General features: G+C 38.4%; 1 protein-coding gene across 1 annotated transcript in view; it reads left to right on the top strand.

Moving 5' to 3' along the window:
- Positions 1 to 17,163, top strand: part of LOC150085656 (heparanase-like) — a 263,331-nt gene extending 246,168 nt beyond the window's left edge. The window contains exon 11 of the mRNA XM_090374637.1: positions 17,007 to 17,163. Coding sequence (XP_090230763.1) covers positions 17,007 to 17,163 — 157 coding nt within the window. The remainder of the gene's footprint in view (positions 1 to 17,006) is intronic.
- The last annotated feature ends 3,554 nt before the right edge of the window (positions 17,164 to 20,717 follow it).

Genomic DNA, 20,717 nt, shown 5'->3' with positions numbered 1-20,717 from the left:
AGGTATTCTCAATATGAAATATGACTTAAACAATGCTGCTTTTGCAAATAATTTGCTAATCTAGAGTTGGTCATTGTGATTGCCATATCAGGCCTCTAATAGATAATAATGTTATTATTTAACCAGGAGTCTATAGGTTGAGATGAATATATCCTATGGAAGAGTATTATCTCACACAATTCCTAAGGATAATTTTTAGATCATTATGTTTACATGCCTTCACTACCACATTACACCTTTAATATCCTACAAGGAGCATTTGAGGTTTGTGGCCTGAATATGAAGGGTTTATTTGAGGAGTTTGGTGCTGTGTTTTCCTGGAAGTAATCACACAGGTTCTTAATCACTTTGTTCACTGGGGTCAGTCAATCCTCTCCCTCCTTTACAGGCTAAGATGATGTCTCTCGATGGCCTACTTTGGGTGATGTTGGTGGCTCTTGATCATCATTATCCTGGTCGATCTCATAATCTCCTCCATCTTGATGTTGGTCCAATCTATGATCCCAAAGGAGTAAATTAGTACTACGACTACATAAATGTTTATGGCTGTGACCATGTTCCTACCATTCGGCTTTGATTTTGACAAGCCTAAGAAATACCATCAGAGAAGCATTGAGTCTTCTCTGATGGTATTTCCTAGTCAGATCAGCGGGACTTGATCTCCTTGTGTCTAACTGGTGGGCCTGCATCATCCCCAATATTTGTATGTCTCTCTCTCTCGCCCCCCCCCCCATCTGTCATGGCTTCAGTCTCTTCACCAGTCTTCAAATGGTAGTTTCATCCGACTGGATGTCCTTGATGCAATCTATGGGTCTTGCATTTGTCTAGACCAGATTATATCCTAATGTCAGTGCTGAACTCTTTGGTAATCCAGAGTAGCTTTTGGAGTTGATTCTCAGTTGTGGCATAGTTTGATACCATCCATGTGCATCAGGTGAGAGGGGATGTACAAATTATTCCTCTCTTCTTTTAGGGTATACCCATACTTGCTATTATTGAGCATGGTGAACAGTGGGTTGAGTGCCAGACAGAACTGTAGTGGGCTCAGGACATCTCCCTGGAAGATTCCTCTTCTGATGGGCATCAGTCTGGTTGTGATGTTCTTGACCTTGATGGTGCTCCTCCATTTTGCCATGGTTGCTGATTATTATTGTGTCGGTCATGAAAATTAGTTGAACTTTGAACAGTGCTGGATGCAACAACTGATCTCGCTTGTTGACTTTTGCTATTATAAAATTTCACTTGCACATACCTCAAAATAATATCCATTCAGCTCTTTATAGGATGGGGATGGTCTCTCACTTTGATTGTAAGGGAGAGAGTACTCTAGGATTGGAATACATGACATGAAAACACACACACACTGGTTGGAGTGGAGGACAAATTAAGAAGCATGTTATACAAAACAAAGAAATATGGATAAATAAATTAGAAGAAAAGCAGTGTTCTTGACATTCCCAATGAAAACATTGAGAGAGAGAGAGAGAGCAGTGGTTAACATTACAGTTTGGTTGCAGACAACTAATGTGAAATTTGTTGGAGAATACGTTGAGGTTTGAAGTTGCAAGGCATAAGATATGTTTATTGACAGCTTGTTTAATTAAATTCTGTAAATGAGGGTGGTTGACCTGGATTTATTTTTTTACAAAAAAACACATATATACATACATACCAGAATCACCAAACTTATTCTTTTTTTCAAAATATTATCCCTTTGCACTGACTGTTTTTGCTGGCACCATAGAAAGAAGAAAGCTGACAACATAGCCAATTTCGGACACATAATTCATGATTTCCCAGCTAAAGGTTTCCAATGTTATTATCTTCAAAATTGCCATAAGTAAACTTGCATTGTTATTCACAATGATTCCTTTTAACAGTTTACCTGACCTTTTCTTGCAAAATGCTGTATGCACACTGAGAAGCAAGTTGTAATTTCTGTGAGTTAATTGTTGCAAATAGTAGAAGATGGGCAAGAATCAATTCTTCTGAATCCCAAAAGACAATTGCCATGACCATTTTTGCAGACTGATATTGTGTCTTGTATTTTTTGGGTGAGGTTCTTTTGTTGTGCTGTTCCATACTGAATCTGTGATTCTGAAGTGAAGTAGTGTAACCGTGTCTCATCACAATCACTATCTGTTGCAGAAATGTTTCTCTCTAGTTCAGATGTTCAGCAGAAACACGGATAAATTAATAAATAAACAGACAGATAAAATAAATAAATAGCTCCACTAGATGCCACAGGTTTTTAATTCACCTGTTCAGGCAATGCTGCACAATTTAAAAGAATATTAACAACTTAAACAGAACTGTGAATAGTGGTATTTGTCTCTAAGCTAGACATAAATACCACATTTAGTGCTGTGTACTTGGCGCCAATCTTATGAGGGAGTAGATTCCTGTAATCAAAAATCTAATGCATCCCAAATTTAGTTGATTTCAACTTCTGCATCGAAATAATTACCCCCTGTAATCCTGTATCAGCAGCAACAACAACAACATGTTGTGCCTTCTGGTCAAATATTGGGGTCTTTGGAACACACTGTGCACATACCTTCATGATTGGTAAATAGCCATAAATAATTCCTCTACACTCCTAATTCTTGTCCACTTTGATGCAGTATCATTAAAAATATCACATACTGTAATTTCTCTATTTTTCAAAAATCAGCTTGTTGCATGAATATTCTCATCTGTGGCAGCTGTTGGTTGTAAATGAGCATTTAGTCGATGAGTATTCCTTTGATAGCCTTCAGAAAATTTGTTAATCAGTCACACACACACAATTGAACTTGATAGGGTTCCTTCCCCATATCATGGTAGACTAAATTCGAGCCCATGACCGACCAAGTGATTTCTCTGTGATTCCAGTGCAATTTCCAAAAAGCGATTTACAGTTCTTTTATATTCCTGTTGTTAAGAAATCTATTTATTTCATAACAGCTCTTGTAACAAAATTACCTGTTCATAGCAAGGAAGGAAAGCCACCTTTCTTTATTTTTCATAGTCTGTTACTAACTCTACTACTTTTCACTTGGTCACACCAGGCACTGCTCTTGCCTCCCTGTGGTGGGGCCAGAAACCTTGGCAGAAAAGCTAATCTGACAAGGGCTGAAAGGAGCAAAGATGGACTATATCAATACTGACTCTTGTGGGATCAATGCCCCATCACATTCTAGAGAGCAGGAAGATCACAACCCTTCCTATGCTAAGAGACAAAAGAAGGATACAGAGGTGCCTCCTTAACCAGGTGGGCAGGAGCAGCAGTGTGTAGCACATGCTCCTTGATTAGACTGGAGTTCGAGCCCGTGACCACAAAATACGGAGGATGCAGAAAGGTCAGAGAATGACTACCACATATCCCCGGAGCAATATGGCCTTAGTTGCTAATGCTCCTAAAAACCAAATAACAAACAAACAAGGATATTGTTTGTTTGTTATTATAAGGAATGTATTATAAGGAAGTGCGACCAGAATATCTGGCCTCACTTCCTTATAATACATTCCTTGACTGACCAGCCAGTCAACAAGCTTTCTCCTTTTCTGATCACCATTAGAAGACACAATATGGCCCAACTTCTGGCCCAAGTAGCCTATGTGTCGTTAAAACCCAACAACAACAACAACAACCTTTTCTGATCCAACAATGTTTAGAGAATGCTGCTGGCTCACCAAAAATGGTTTGCAGACTAAAATCAATCAGGTCACCTGCTTGTTGAAACAACACAACACAACACAAGCACTCTGACAAGTTACTTAAATTGAAAACACTTGGAGAAACTCCCATAGAGGTGTCACCTCATGCAGGTGTCCTTACTCAAAAGGAGTTATAACAGAATGGGATCTTCTACGTGTATCTGAGGAAGAAATTAAACAAGAACTCTCAGACGAAAATGTTATTCAGGTTAAGAGAATCCTAATTAAAAAGGATGGTTCATTACTTCCAACCAGAAACAGCATACTACATTCAACTTGCCAAATCCATCAACTTCTGTAAAGGCCGGATACTTGAACTATCATGTCCATCTATATATACCAAACCTATCAGATGCTACAAATGTCAGAAATTTGGGCATTCACAGGCAGTATGTCAAGGGACTGCTGTATGTGTTTCATGTGGATCTAAAGATCATATCCATACTGAATGTTCTGTACAATCTTTACAGTGCCCAAACTGTAGAGGCAATCATTCCACTTACTCCAAGGACTGTGAAACATGGAAAAGAGAAAAAATGATTCAGAAGTACAAAACTGAGCATAAAGTTTCCTACCTTGAAGCAAAGAAACAAATATCATCAATTACAGTAACACACTCATATGCAGCAATTGTCCAACATAATAAACAGATAACTGATGTTACCATGACTACCACTGCAGTTCAAACTAATGTTACAGTTCCATCCATCATCTCTATATCTGATTGGGCTTGCTCAATCCTAGCTCCATCAGCAAAATCACTCTCAACGCAACTTCCAATCAAGCCATCAATACACCAGTTGCAATTCCGCCAAACACGTCTTCCACGTCGCAGCCAACCATAAATACTAAAGACATGGATATAGACGATAAACTCTCTGTCCATGATCATGTGAATACATATGAAAAAGAAGTCTCAGAGGAACCAATCTTAGAGATACATGCCGAGGAAGAGTTGGAAGTTCGTCCATTTTTCCCCAGAAAAGAGAAAAAGCCTGAGCGATCCAAGCAGACGCCCATTCATAAAAAGACAGATAAAAATACAAAGCCAACATAATACACACAATGATATAGGAATTATCGAGGTTTCAGCAGTAACATTGATGACATTCACGACCTAATTGATAAATATCATCCGGTAGGTGTCTGCCTTCAAGAAACTAACCTAACTCCACAAGTAAACACAGCAGTGAACTGTTACGGTACCTACAGACAAGACCAATTCCCTTCCAGTGGAGCTCATGGTGGAGTGGCTATTTTAATCGACTCCAGAATTCCGTGTGAATGCCTCCAACAGCAAACATCCTTGGAAGCAGTTGCAGTACAAGTCTCAATCCAGTTTACATTCTCACTTTACCTTCCCCCAAATCAAGAGTTGGCATATTCAGATCTAGAAGATCCAGCTACCACCACTAGTCTGTATCATGGGAGATTTAGATGGACACCATCCCATGTGGGGGATCTCACCACCAAGACAAACGTGGTAAATTGATTGAAAAATTATTAGAAAAGCAAAATCTCTCACTCCTTAATACTGGAGTTGAGACATACATCCATTTGGCCACTGGAACAGCCTCTGCAATTGACATTTCCATGTGTTCACCTGTCCTACATCCACTTATTGAATGGACAATCTTGAATAATCCTCTTAATAGCGACCATTTCCCTGTGGTCTGCAAAATATTAACAAATGATGTTACACATCACAATTGCCAAAAAAAAGATTGGGATTCCATAAAGCTGACTGGACAAAATATAGAACATTTGCGGCAAAAGATGAACAAATAATCACCACTCAGCCTATAGATAATGCTATAGCTCTTGTCACAAACCAAATTTTAATAGCAGCTGGAGCTACAGTACCTCGGTCATCTGGAAAATATCATAAACATGCCACAGCGTGGTTGAATGAATCCAGTATAGCTGAGAGAGAGAAGAATAAGGCTTGGAATCTCTTCCAAAAGTATCCCATCTCCATCAACTTCATAAATTTTAAAAAAGCTAAAGCCAGAGCTAGATATATCCAGCATAGAAGTAGAAAGGAATCATGGATACGTTTTGCCTCCACTATTAACAAAAATACAGATACCATGTTATATGAAACAAAATCAGAAAACTTAATGGGAAACTTCTTTTGGTTCCAACTCCACTAATAATTTGGAATGGACAGAAGATCACTAACTCCAAGGAAATCACAACCATACTTGCAGTTACTTTTGCAAATATATCAGCAGTATCAGCATATATCCCATCCTTTCAGAAAACGAAAACTGCAGCTGAAAAATACAGGCTAAACTTTAATACCAGCCAACGACTCTTATATAACCAGCCTTTCAACATAGAAGAATTGCAAAAAGCTCTGGCTAAGTCTAGGAAGAGTGCAGCAGGACCAGATGGCATTCACTATGAAATGATCCAACAACTTAATCAAAAATCTCTAAAGGCATTACTTATACTATACAATAGAATTTATATGGAAAACTACTATCCAAACTCCTGGCATCATTCCCTTGTAATTGCCTTCCCTAAACCTGGCAAAGATCATACGATCCCTACAAATTACCGAACAATAGCTCTAACAAGTTGCCTTGGAAAAACCCTCAAGAAAATGGTGAACAACCGATTAACCTGATTCTTGGAAACATGTAATGTACTTAACATAAATCAATATGGCTTTTGTAAAAATAGATCATCTCTAAACCCATTGATAAAAGCGGAGGCAAATATCCACAATGCTTTTCTAAGAATTGAGCATCTAATTATGGTCAGTCTCGACAAAGAAAAGGCCTTCGACACTACCTGGCGATATGGCATTCTGAATGACCTCCAAAACATTGGATTGCGAGGCCACTTACCAATCTTAGTACAAAATTTTCTGAAGCTCAGAATCTTCCAAGTAAAATATCAAAACAACTGTCACAAACATATACTCAGGAAGAAGTTCCTCAGGGTTCAGTGCTGAGTGCAACCTTGTTTGCAATCAAAATAAATTCTATTACAAAAGACCTACCAAAAACAGTTGAAACATTCCTTTATGCAGATGACATTACTATTTATCATTAGCAAAGGCACATGATGCAAGAAAGCAAGCTTATATAGCATCAGCCAAAAAAAAAAAAAAAAAAAACACCCTTATTTTGCCCATCCACTTGCTCCAACTGTTTGTCAAGTTCTGCCTTGAATCTATTTAAGCTATCAACTTTTACAACAGATGGAAGTTTGTTCTAGCAATCAACCACCCGCTGGCTAAAGGCAAACTTCCTCACATCTATCCAACAACCGTCTTTCCTCAATTTGAATTTATGCCCTCTCAGGCGATTATTCTGAGCAAGAGGAAGAATCGCATCAGCATTGAGCGTGCTCAAACCATTCAAGACTTTATACACCTCAATCAGACCACCTTGCAGGTACCTAGTCTCCAGACACTGTAATTTGCAAAACCTAAGCCTTTCTTCGTAAGAGCAACCCTTTGTTCCATTCACTAATATTGTTGCCCTTCTCTGTAATCATTCCAACAGCTCTACATCCTTCTTAAAATGAGTCTTCCAGACCTGTATACAGTACTCAAGGTGTGGCCTGACCATTGCCTTATACAAGGGGATAATCACCTCCTTATCCCTGCTAGAAAAATTTCTGTATATCATTGACAAGACACCATGAGCTACTCTTGCAGACTGTCTGCACTCCTCAGAAAACTTCATATCTACCTCCACAATTACCCCTAGGTCCTTTTCATTCTCTGCCACTGTCAGTGTAGTACCTCAGAGTTGATACATTACTCTGGGGTTACTGCTTCCCATATGTAGTACTTTACATTTGTCAATGTTAAATTTCATTTGTCACCTCTCAGCCTATCTGCTCAACTTTTCTAGATCCTGTTGCAGCAGCATACTGTCATCATTAACAACTGTGCCAACCTTCGTATCGTCTGCAAACTTGGACATTAAGCCTGACATACCATCATCAATATTATTTATAAATACAGAAAACAACAATAAACCCAACACTGAACCCTGAGGGACTCCACAAATAACATTAGTCTACGAAGAGCAGTGTTCGTTGATTACCACTCTCAGTCGTCTCCAACTCAACCCTTTATCCATTCCTGCAACTCGCCCTTAATGTCATACCGCTCCAATTATGCAGCTGTCGTCCATGTGCAACAGTATCAAAGGCCCTTCTGAGATCCAAATATATGATATCAAAATTATTCTTTGCATCCAGTTCCTTTGTGACTACATCACAGTATCCATTGAAACTGGTCAGACAAGACTTCCCGTCAACAAACCCATGCTGTGTCCGAGCTAAAACTGAATTCTTGTCTAGATGAACCTGCAATGCTTCTTTAACCAGTGCCTCCTTTAATTTCCCTTGTACAGAAGTTAACCAACAGGTCTGTAATTACCTGTGTCTCCCCTTGATCCTCCTTTGTGGATTGGGGTCCCATTTTCACATCTCCAGTCCATGAATAACCCCCCCCCCCCCGAGTCCAAGGAAGCTCTCATAATTATGGCTAAGGGTTTGCTTACTTTCTTTGCTGCCTCCTTTAGTATAACTGGATAGATTCCATCCACCACAGGTGCCTTTCTTATGTTTATCTTCAACAATTTGAGTCTGGTGCGAGGTTAGCCTGTGCAGACATTGCTCCTTAAAGCTCTTCAAACAGAGAAGTTTTTCCTGATTTATTTTCTGCTTTATTAGTTTAAATTGTCATATTAACTTATTTTCTAGAGTAGCTTTATATTCCTAGTTACGATACTTAGTTTAAAGTTTAACTTAGACAGAGATTTCGTAGATATTACTTAGTATCGGTAACGGTATCAAATCCACGTGTCACAAATTGAACGAGAGGTCTTTTAACCAAATTTAGTCGATTTATTAACCAATTGTTATATCAAATTATCTTCTATAAGTAGATTATAGACCTAGTCAGGATCCTTAGTTTATTCTAAATTGAGATAGCGAGATTTCGAAGCTAATCAATACTTACGAGTCCGTAGAAATACCGTTCGTGAATTCCCGCCATTTTTACACGATAGCATAAGCTTAGTGTAGTATACTGCATAATATAATATTGTCAATTAATCAGTAAATCTATTAATCTTGATAAACTTTATTGTCAATTAAATTGTATTTTTAACTCTATAAATATATATAACGACTTAATCGTAACAAATAATTAATACATAACTATAGTGGTACACGTGATACGGAAGTTGTATAAAGGGAACACTAGATACCGAAAAAAAAAAATATATATATATATATATATATATATATATAACATAACTGTTTTGGGATATAACTTAAGGATTTAATTTTTGTTTTAAATTTTATTGAATTAAATTGGAATCATGACTCTGACCAGAGCAGCAAAGCAAAAGGCTCAAGCTAATGGGAGTGCTGTGGTTCAGGGGAGAACTGAGGGGGGCAGTTGCCCTCTGAATCACAGTCTATTAAATTGCACTGTTTGCTTGATGTTTGCGGAGCAGTCGGGTAAGGGACATGATACTGCCAAGGGGGATGTCTTTGTGTGTGCACGATGTAAGGAGTGCAAGGAAATCAGGCGACAACTCAGCGTTGTTATGGGCCTTTATGAGACCTTGAAGGACAGGGTGGATGCCCTCGAAGGAAATAAATTGAGGGGCCCATCAAGCTCTCAGCTGCCCACATCAACGCCAGAGCTTGCACTTGGTCATCAGGCAACACAGGGGCAGCCCCCTAGGCAGAATGCGCTGGTCCCACAGGAACTAGTAGTTGTTGGTGACTCTATTGTCAGGGAAACGGGGAACATGCTTTGTAAAAAGGATAGGTGGAATAGGACCAGGGTATGTCTGCCAGGGGCAAAGGTTGATGACGTTGTAGAGCGGATATCATCTTTTAAGGGCACAAAAGGTGATATAGTTGTACACGTTGGCACTAATGATATTAAGAGTAGGAGACCGGCGGAATTACTTAGCAAGTACAGGTCACTGTTGAAAAAAAGCCGTGAATTAGGGTTGAACTTGAAAGTGTCTGCAATTCTGCCCAGACACGATAGGAGGGAGTATATGATGAGAGCCTTGTCGATCAATTCGGCCCTGGAGGGATTGTGCAAGGCTCAAGGGGTAGAATTTTTTTCAGCCTGGACTGTACTTGTTAACAGGAGAGATTGCTTCTACAGGGATGGGATAACTTAAATAGAAAGGGTGCAAGAATTTTTGCTGATGCTGTCGAGGCAGTGTTAGGTGGGTCGGAAAACTGCTAGTTGGGGGGGATACAAGGACTAATAGATTAACAGTAGCCACTGGCAGAGGTGGAAGTGATTCTTGCACTGCTTCTATTCAAATGAGCAGAAGTCTGAAAAACAAGATGCAGGATATTTCAGAGACTGCTGGTAGTCATTGCTTTACAAGTAAACACATGGGTTGTGTTAGGGTAGCTAAGAATAGAAACAGGTGCATGTATACCTGCGTGTACACCAATGCTAGGAGTTTGGTGAATAAATTTGATGAATTTGAGGTATTGCTCAAAACATCAAAGGCAGATATTGTTGGGATATCAGAGACGTGGTGTCACACAGATATAAGTAATGCGGAACTGGAATTTGGGGAATACAATGTATATAGAAAGGATAGACAGGACAGGAGGGGAGGAGGGGTTATGCTATTAATTAAGAAACACATAAAGTCAAAGGAAGTGAAGCCAGTTGACATCGATGGACAGGGCAGTGTCGAGTCAGTTTGGTGTGACATAAGCATAGGGAAATCAAAATTGAGAGTAGGAGTGTGCTATAGGCCTAATGACTCTGATGAGTATAATAATATATTGTACAGGGAAATAGAGTGGGCCAGTAAATCAGAGAGTCTTATAATGGGGGATTTTAATTTCCCAGATATTGACTGGAATTTGTGGGTTGGTCACTCGCACACTAGCAAGGCTTTTGTGGATTTATTGGATGATTGTTTTCTACATCAGCATGTTCGGGAGGCAACTAGAGGAGCCTCGAGGCTGTCGAGGCAGGGAAACTGCAACCTCAGAGCAACGTATCAACTCTGTGGTACTACACTGACAGTGGTAGAGAATGAAAAGGACCTGGGGGTAATTGTGCAGGCAGAAATGAAGTTCTCTGAGCAGTGCAGACGAGCTGCAAGAGTAGCTCATGGTGTCTTGTCAATGATATACAGGAATTTTTCTAGCAGGGATAAGGAGGTGATTATTCCCTTGTATAAGGCAATGGTTAGGCCACATCTTGAGTACTGTATACAGGTCTGGAGGCCTCATTTCAAGAAGGATGTAGAGCTGAACGGGTACAGAGAAGGGCAACAAGATTAGTAAATGGAACAAAGGGTTGCTCTTACAAAGAAAGGCTTAAGTTTTGCAAATTACAGACTCTGGAGACTAGGCACCGGCGAGGTGATCTGATAGAGGTGTATAAGGCTTTGAATGGTTTGAGCATGCTCAATGCCAATGGGATTCTTCATCTTTCTCAGAATAATCAACTCAGAGGGCATAAATTCAAATTGAGGAAGGACGGATGTCGGATAGATGTGCGGAAATTTGCCTTTGGCCAGCGGGTGGTTGGTTGGTGGAACCGACTTCCATCACTTGTTGTTGAAGTTGATAGCCTAAACAAATTTAAAGCTCAACTGGACAGGTATTTCGAACGAACGGAGGGGTGAAATGGGAGAGGGTTTTTTTTTTTTTTTTTTGGCTGATGCTGAATAAGCTTGCTTTCTTGCATCATATGCCTCTACTAATGCTAATGCTAATTTCTCCTCCACTTTACTCTCAGTTATTACAAGATTCTCTAGCTTTCTGCCAGAGTTGAATACACCTCTGGCAGAAATTCCTCATGTGTGAATGTAGATGCAAAATATTCATTTAGTTTGTTAGCTACATGAGCAGGACCGTCAACAGTTGAACCATCGATATGAAGTGGACAAATCTGATTCATCCCCTTCCTTCTAGAGTTTGCATAAATAAAGAACTCTTTGCATCCTTTGCCAAAGATTTCTTGTAATCTGCCTTCGCCTGCCAAACCCCCTTTGCGACTTGGTCACACACCAGCTTATATCTATCTTAGGCTTCTGTGTCACCTGTTACTTTATATGTATCCCATGCATTTTTCTTCTCTATCACATGTCTAATAAGTTCATCTGACATCCATTTAGGCCTAAACCTTGAACATTATTTCTTAGTTGGTATGAAAAGCCTAGTAGCTTCCAAGATTAATTCTTTGAATGCTTTCCATTTTGAATTTGCTGTTGGTAACATCATCAGTTGGTCTTACCGTATGGAATTTAAATACTGTCTCAGAGCATTGTACTCACCTTTATGGAAGCAAAAACCCTTTCCTTTACCCCTGATTGTAATTAAATCTTTAAGTAAATCCCACTTCAGCACACTATGATCACTGCCACCTAGTGGTTCCTTTATCTGCAGATTCTTAATGCATGAAGAATCACTATTGATAATCAGATCAAGAGTATTACTCCCTCTAATTGCCTCCCGAACATGCTGCTGTAGAAAACAGTCATCCAATAAATCCACAAAAGCCTTGCTAGTGTGTGAGTCACCAACCAACAAATTCCAGTCAATCTATGGGTAATTAAAATCCCCCATTATAAGACATTCTGATTTACTGGCCCACTCTATTTCTCTGCATAATTGCTTATTATACTCATCAGATTCATTACGCCTATAACACACTCCTACTCTCATTTTTCCTTTCCCAATGCTTATGTCTCACCAAACAGACTCAACGTTGCATTGTCTAACAACATCAATTGGATGCACTTCCTTAGATTTTATGTGTTTCTTAACTAATTACATAACCCCTCCTCCCTTTCTGTCCTGTCTATCCTTTCTATACATATTGTACTCCCCAAATTCCAACTCTGCACTGCTTATGTCTATGTGACACCGCGTCTCTGATATCCCAACAATAGGAAGGGGCATGGTGTCTTGACTAGCACTTCAAGCTCATCAAATTACACTTCACTTCACTTCACACTAGCACTTCAAGCTCATCAAGCTCATTAATGAGCTTGTGAGTCTTTATGCTGAATAACTGCTAAGATGCCCATATACCAACTTTAAAATACATTTTTCTATTTACAAATTTTTTTAAATACAAAATTTAAATTTAAATTTTAAATTTAAAAATTTAAGAATTTTTTTCAGCCTGGACTGTACTTGTTAACAGGAGAGATTGCTTCTACAGGGATGGGATACACTTAAATAGAAAGGGTGCAAGAATATTTGCTGATGCTGTCGAGGCAGTGTTAGGTGGGTCGGAAAACTGCTAGCTTGGGGGGAGACAAAGACCAATAGATTGACAGTAGCCACTGGCAGAGGTGAAAGAGATTCTTGCACTGCTTCTATTAGAATGAGCAGAAGCCTGAAAAACAAGATGCATGGTATTTCAGAGACTGCTGGGAGCCATTGCGGTACAAGTAAACACATGGGTTGTGTTAGGGTAGCTAAGAATAGAAACAGGTGCAGGTATACTTGCGTGTACACCAATGCTAGGAGTTTAGTAAATAAATTTGATGAATTTGAGGTATTGCTCAAAACATCAAAGGCAGATATTGTTGGGATATCAGAGACGTGGTGTCACACAGATATAAGGGATGCAGAAATGCAATTTGGGGAGTACAACGTCTACAGAAAGGATAGACAGGATAGGAAGGGGGGAGGGGTTATGCTATTAGTTAAGAAACACATAAAAACCAAGGAAGTGAAGCCAGTCGACATCGCTGGACAGTGCAGTGTTGAGTCAGTTTGGTGTGACATAAGCATTGGGACATCAAAATTGAGAGTAGGAGTGTGCTATAGGCCTAATGACTCTGATGAGTATGATAAGGAACTGTACAGGGAAATAGAGTGGGCCAGTAAATCAGAGAGTCTTATAATGGGAGATTTTAATTTCCCAGATATTGACTGGAATTTGGGGGCTGGTTACTCACACACTAGCAGGGCTTTTGTGGATTTATTGGATGATTGTTTTCTACATCAGCATGTTCGGGAGGCAACTAGAGGGAGTAATACTCTTGATTTGATTATCAGCAGTGATTCTTCATGCATTAAGAATCTGCAGATAAATGAACCACTAGGTGGCAGTGATCACAGTGTGCTGAAGTGGGATTTACTGAAAGAGGTAACTACCATTAGGGGTAAAGGGAAGGGTTATTGCTTCCGTAAAGGCGACTACGATGGACTGAGACAGTATTTAAATTCTATACAGTGGGACCAACTGATGATGTTACCAACAGCAAATTCAAAATGGGAAGCATTCAAAGAACTTATCTTGGAAGCTACTAGGCTTTACATACCAACTAAGAAATATTGTTCAAGGTTTAGGCCAAAATGGATGTCAGATGAACTAATGAGGCATATGGCAGAGAAGAAAAATGCATGGGATACTTACAAATTAACACATGACACAGAAGCCTATGATAGATACAAGTTGATATGCAACCAAGTTACAAAGGAGGTTAGGCAGGCGAAGGCAGATTACGAGAAATCCTTGGCAAGGGATGCAAAGAAAAACAGCAAAGAGTTCTTTACTTATGTAAACTCTAGAAGGAAGGGGATGAATCAGATTGGTCCACTTGATATTGATGGGTCAACTGTTGATGATCCTGCTCAGGTAGCTAACAAACTAAATGAATATTTTGCATCGACATTCACACATGAGGAGTTATTCAGCAAGGGGAATGCCAGAGGTGTATTCAACTCTAGCAGTAAGCTACAGAATCTTGAAATAACTGGGAGTAAAGTGGAGGAGAAACTGTTGAAGATAAACACAAGAAAGGCACCCGGGGTGGATGGGATCTATCCAGTTATATTAAAGGAGGCAGCAAAGGAAGTAAGCAAACCCTTAGCCATAATTATGAGAGCTTCCTTGGACTCAGGGGAGGTACCCATAGACTGGAAATGTGCAAATGTGACCCCAATTCACAAAGGAGGATCAAAGGCTGACACAAGTAATTATAGACCTGTGAGCTTAACTTCTGTTCCAGGAAAATTAATGGAGGCACTGGTTAAAGAAGCACTGCAGGATCATTTAGACAAGACTTCAGTTATAGCTCAGACACAGCATGGTTTTGTTAAGGGGAAGTCTTGCCTGACCAACTTGATTGGATACTATGATGCAGTCACAAAACCACTGGATGCAGGGAATAACTTTGATATTATATACTTGGATCTTAGAAAGGCTTTTGATACTGTTGCACATGGAAGACTGCTACACAAATTGGAGCAGTGTGACATTGGAGGCAAATTGCTGCTATGGATAAAGGGGTGGTTGAGGGGGAGAAGACAGAGAGTGGTAATCAATGGACACTGCTCATCGTGGACTAATGTTATTAGTGGAGTCCCTCAGGGCTCAGTGTTGGGTCCATTATTGTTTTCTGTATTTATAAATGATATTGATAATGGTATATCAAGCTTAATGTCCAAGTTTTCAGATGATACAAAGGTTGGCAGGGTTGTCAAGGACACTACTGACACTATGCTGCTGCAACAGGATCTGGAAAGGTTGAGCAGATGGGCTGAGAGGTGGCAAATGAAGTTTAACATTGACAAATGTAAAGTACTACACATGGGAAAAAGCAACCCCAGAGCAACGTATCAACTCTGTGGTACTACACTGACAGTGGTAGAGAATGAAAGGGACTTGGGGGTGATTGTGCAGGCAGATATCAAGTTCTCTGAGCAGTGCAGACGGGCTGCAAGAGTAGCTCATGGTGTATTGTCAATGATATACAGGAATTTTTCCAGCAGGGATAAGGAGGTGATTATTCCATTGTATAAGGCAATGGTCAGGCCACACCTAGAGTACTGTACACAGGTCTGGAGGCCTCATTTCAAGAAGGATGTAGAGCTGCTGGAACGAGTACAGAGAAGGGCAACAAGATTAGTGAATGGAACAAAGGGGTGCTCTTACGAAGAAAGGCTTAAGTTTTGCAAATTACAGTGTCTGGAGACTAGGCACCAGCGAGGTGATCTGATAGAGGTGTATAAAGCCTTGAATGGTTTAAGCATGCTCAATGCTGATGGGATTCTTCCTCTAGCTCAAAAAAATCACCTGAGAGGGCATAAATTCAAATTGAGGAAAGACAGATGTAGGATAGACGTGTGGAAATTTGCCTTTAGCCAGCGGGTGGTTGGTTGGTGGAACAGACTGCCATCCCTTGTGGTGGAGGTTGATAGCCTAAATAAGTTTAAGGCTCAGCTGGACAGGTATTTTGAACGAACAGAGGGGTGAAGTGGAAGTGGGTTTTTTTTTTTTTTTTGGCTGATGCTGCATAAGCTTGCTTTCTTGCATCAAATGCCTCTACTAATGCTAATGCTAAAATGAGGATCATTTGTTGAAGCTGGCCATTCTTATTCTTGTTCCCAATTTTTGTTATAAGAAGGAAGCCTCTTCTTTTTTGGGGGAAATTCCATTTTTGATGGCTAAAAAATAAAATCTGTTTTCAAAATGTGTTTGTATATAACATAAAATATGTAGGTGCCTATAAACGTTTCTTTGTAAAGTTATAGGGAAAACAGTTTAAACAGAGCCATTGAACTCCATATTATAAAAAGTGATTTTTCTGATACCTATGGTTTTATTAATTATCTCCCAATTGCATGATTTTTGTGAAAATTAGATCACAGCCACACAGGTGCAAATTTTTATGCTTTGTCAAAAAAAATATAATTTCACCACGCGCCACTTTAGGTGCGTGGTGTTTGTGAAACTACGTATATGAGCCAGAGAGGCTAGAACCTAGAAAGAGGCTAGGTTAAGATTATCTCTCTATGATTCATTTCTCAGAGGCGGATTTTGCAGTTGAGGTTTAATATATCCCCTGTTAAAGCTTTGAAATGATATTGTAATTTTTTTATCGGTTTGGGGGTCCCTGCACATGTGGGGTCCAAAAGCGTATGCTTCCCATGCTTGTGCAGAAATCCGCCACTGCCATTACGAGACACAGGTATTGAAAAATGAAAATAAAGGACAAATTGTGTCCTTTCTCATTTCAAAAAAGGACAAGGACAGTTTGGCTAAAATAAAGGATTATCCTTTGAAATAAAGGACATCTGGCAACCCTACCTGTAACCCCACTTGAAATCAAAATGCAAAGAACTTTATATTTTATAATAATTTTTTTTTATAAAACTATCATTAATACTTATATATATATATATATATATATATATATATATATATATATATATATATATATATATATGCTGATTTATAAATGCAAAATTAAATCAGTTTGCCTAATATTTTAATATTTAGTAAACAAAGCTTTTCTTGTATTTTTCAGGTTAGTGGAATTAAATGGACAGATTCTTAAAATGACAGGTCTTTATTTTCCCCATATTTTCCCAAAGATTCTTAGACCAGGATCATCTCTTATTGTACCTCCTCATACACTTGGATTTTTTGTACTTCCTGAAGCTCAAGCAAAAGCTTGTTTGTGAACATGACTGAGTAAAACAAAAAAATAATATATTTTCCTGTATCTGTTGCCTAGTTTAATTAGAGAAAGATAGTGTGTATATTTTCATATTATACATGTAGGAACTGCAGTGCAAACAGTGCTCTTTATCCAGACCATGTCTCCAGAGAAAACATAAACCTAAAGTACAAGAATTTATTACACATATGATGTTTCACTTCACGCATGATAAATTTCAGTAGAACCTCATAAATACAATAACATTGGGATTTTTGAAAATTTTACATCTTTGTTCAGTTCATTTAAGAGCAAAGTTAATGTTGTGCAGATATTCAGATAGTAAGTGAGCAGATTACAGAACGTATTAACATCAGAATGTTTTTTATGGAAAATTTACAAGTTTAACATAAAATTGGATGAAGTAAAAATAAGTAAGATAACTTGGTATAACAATACCCCATGTAAGCATTTGTATATTCTATTTAACAGTACGTCTCACCTACCTGGCTTTCTCTTTAGCTGTTGTATGTAAATTAATATGTAAATTACCTTCTGTTTTGGCTATCCTTTATTTAACGAGGGCTAAAATAAGGCCACATTTCTTTCTTTCTTTCTTTTTTTTATACTTTCCAGAGAAGGAGGAGGAGGAGGAGGAGGAGAAGGCAAAGCGACCTTAAAAATGCACATAAAGCTGATTTTCTGAAAGCCACCTTACTTCTGTCTTCTTCTGATTAGAAGTATAAAAGAAAGAAAGAAAGAAAAATCTAGAAATATAGTTGTTAATTAAAGGTTAGTGAAAGCAGGGGATAATTTTAATAAAGACTGAGGAGAGAACCAGGTTTGTGAACTCTAATCATTGTTTAAATATGATGATATATTTCTTGGAAACTTTTTCTAAACTTGGAGCTACTGCTAGGGCTGCAGCTAACTCCTTTATTTATCACTAATTCTACTGTGCTATTTTCTTCTTCTCCTTGGTCTGTTTGTCTTTTTCTATTTATAAATTTATCCATGACTATATTTCTTATTATTCCCTAAAATTAAATTAATTCTGTTATTGCTAACTCAAAAAATAGTAATAAAAATTACAGCTTGTTGAAAATACTCATAATCATCAGGAAAATCAACAAAATTAAGTACAGGTAGTTCTCAACTTTACGAGTTAATTCATTCCTAGCACGCGCTCGTAAAGCGAAAACTCGTAAAACGGGAATTTATTTCCCATAGACCTAAGGTTAAAATTAGGGGTTACGTTCTCAACAATGAAATTAGTTTATGTTTCAACAATGATTGATTTATCGAAAGAAATGAAAACATATCCTGTAAAATCAAGCAAATTATAATAATAGAGAAATTATTGACAACTTACAAATATTAAAAGAATATTTATTCTTCACCATCATCATCGACTAAATGCACACTCGTTGATTACTCGTTATTGACTCAACACTCGGTTTGTTGCACAAGGAGTCGTCTTCAGAAATGTTTCAGGAGGCGTTTGTTTCCAAGATAATCTCTTTTAATTATAAATTTCACGATTGCATGCATAAGCATTTTTTAACGGCACACACAAATTGCAACTAACACGATTCGTGTGGAGTAACAAGTTTACGAAGCTTAAAAAAAAGAAGGAATGAAGAGAAGATTCTGAAAATTTATTTGTGTTTTCATATGATTGAAAATTTCAGTAAAGGGCAAACACATTTCACCATAATAACGTAAAAAACTACACAATTCCATCTATTGGTATTTTCACAAATGCAAGATCGAGTTTAATACCCGTTTTTAATTGCTTGCAGTAACAGAAAAGCCCAATGAACTGGAAAGTGCAAATTGTTTTTATTGTTTTATGGGCATGACTTTTTATTGTTTTATGGTCCCTAAATGTGCTTTAGAAAAATATCACACCAGCGGTTAAAATTGATTCTCATAACGGAACATATGATAACAATTAAAGTGTAGTGCATTTTCATGATTTGAATTGGTCACTAATACAATTTAGAAACCACGCTCATGACCTTTTCTATGGCCTTAAGGTCACGCTCGTGACCTTAAAAATGACATTTTAGAGAGGTAAATAGCTTAGTTATACAGTGAAAATTTCAACTTTCGGGATCTTGAAAGGAATTACCAAAAAACATGTTATTGGGTTCATATTACAATATTTTAACGATACGATGGTGTCTCTGGAACTGATTAATTTTGTAAAGCATGGTACACTTGTATAGCTACGCATGTGGTTTGTAATGTGGTATTTATGAATGTTTAACATTCGTTTTTTGCAATTAATGTTCATATTTTCGATTTTGTTGATACTTGATATTTGGGAGGAAAAAACTCATAAACACCCTGATACTCCCAACACCCCTCGCTCCAGATCGCTACTTATTCTATTAGAATAAGTAGCGACCTGGAGCAAGGGATGTTGGGGGTTTCAGGGACAGATGGCAGTCATCCTGAAATAGGTGGGTATATGGCATGTGTTAGGGTAACTAGGAATAGGAATAGGAGCATGTATACCAATGCTAGAAGTATAGTAAATAAATTTGATGAATTTGAAGTGTTGGTCAAGACATCAAAGGCGGATATTGCTGCGATAGAAGAGACGTGGTGTCACACAGATATAAGGAATGCAGAACTGGAATCTGGGGAGTACAATGTGCACAGACAGGAGAGAAAGGGAGGAGGTGTTATGCTGTTAATTAAGAAAAACATAAAATCAAAAGTGCACCCAGTTGATATAGATGAACAGTGCACTGTCGAGTCAGTTTGGTGTGACATAAACACTGCAAAAGCAAAAATAAGAGTAGGAGTGTGTTATAGGCCTAATGACTCGAATGAGTACAATGAACAATTGTACAGAGAAATAGAGTGGGCCAGTAAATCAGAATGTCTTATAATGGGGGATTTTAACTTCCCAGATATTGACTGGAACTTGTGGGTTGGTCACTCACATACTAGTCAGATTTTGTGGATTTATTGGATGATTGTTTTCTGCAGCAGCATGTTTGAGAGGCAACCAGAGAGAGTAATACACTTGATCTGGTTATCAGCAGTGGTGATCATTCGTGTATTAAGAATTTTCAGATAAAGGAACCACTAGGGGGCAGTGATCACAGTGTACTGATGTGGGATTTACTTACAGATTTAATTACCATCAGGGGTAAAGGAAAGGGTTTTTGCTTCCGTAAAGGTGAGTACAGTGATCTCAGAAAGCTTTTAAATTCTGTACAGTGGGATCAACTGACGATGTTACCAACAGTAAATTCTAAGTGAGAAGCATTCAAGGAATTAATCATAGATGCTACTAAAAGTTTCATACCTATTAAGAAATATTGTTCAAGGTTTAGGTCTAAATGGTTATCTAATGAACTAATCAGACTCGTAACAGGGAAGAAAAATGCATGAGATGCATATAAATTATCAAGCGACTCAGAAGCCTATGGCAGATATCAGCTAGTCTGTAATCAAGTCACAAAGGAGGTTAGGCAGGCGAAGGCAGATTACGAGAAATCCTTGGCAAAAGATGCTAAGAAAACCAGCAAGGATTTCTTTAATTATATAAACTCTAAAAGG

Source organism: Mastigoproctus giganteus, chromosome 5 (genome assembly GCF_048544385.1).
Source record: "Mastigoproctus giganteus isolate SK-2022 chromosome 5, ASM4854438v1, whole genome shotgun sequence".
Classification (NCBI taxonomy): domain Eukaryota; kingdom Metazoa; phylum Arthropoda; class Arachnida; order Uropygi; family Thelyphonidae; genus Mastigoproctus; species Mastigoproctus giganteus.
This window is presented reverse-complemented; position numbering and strand designations above follow the sequence as displayed.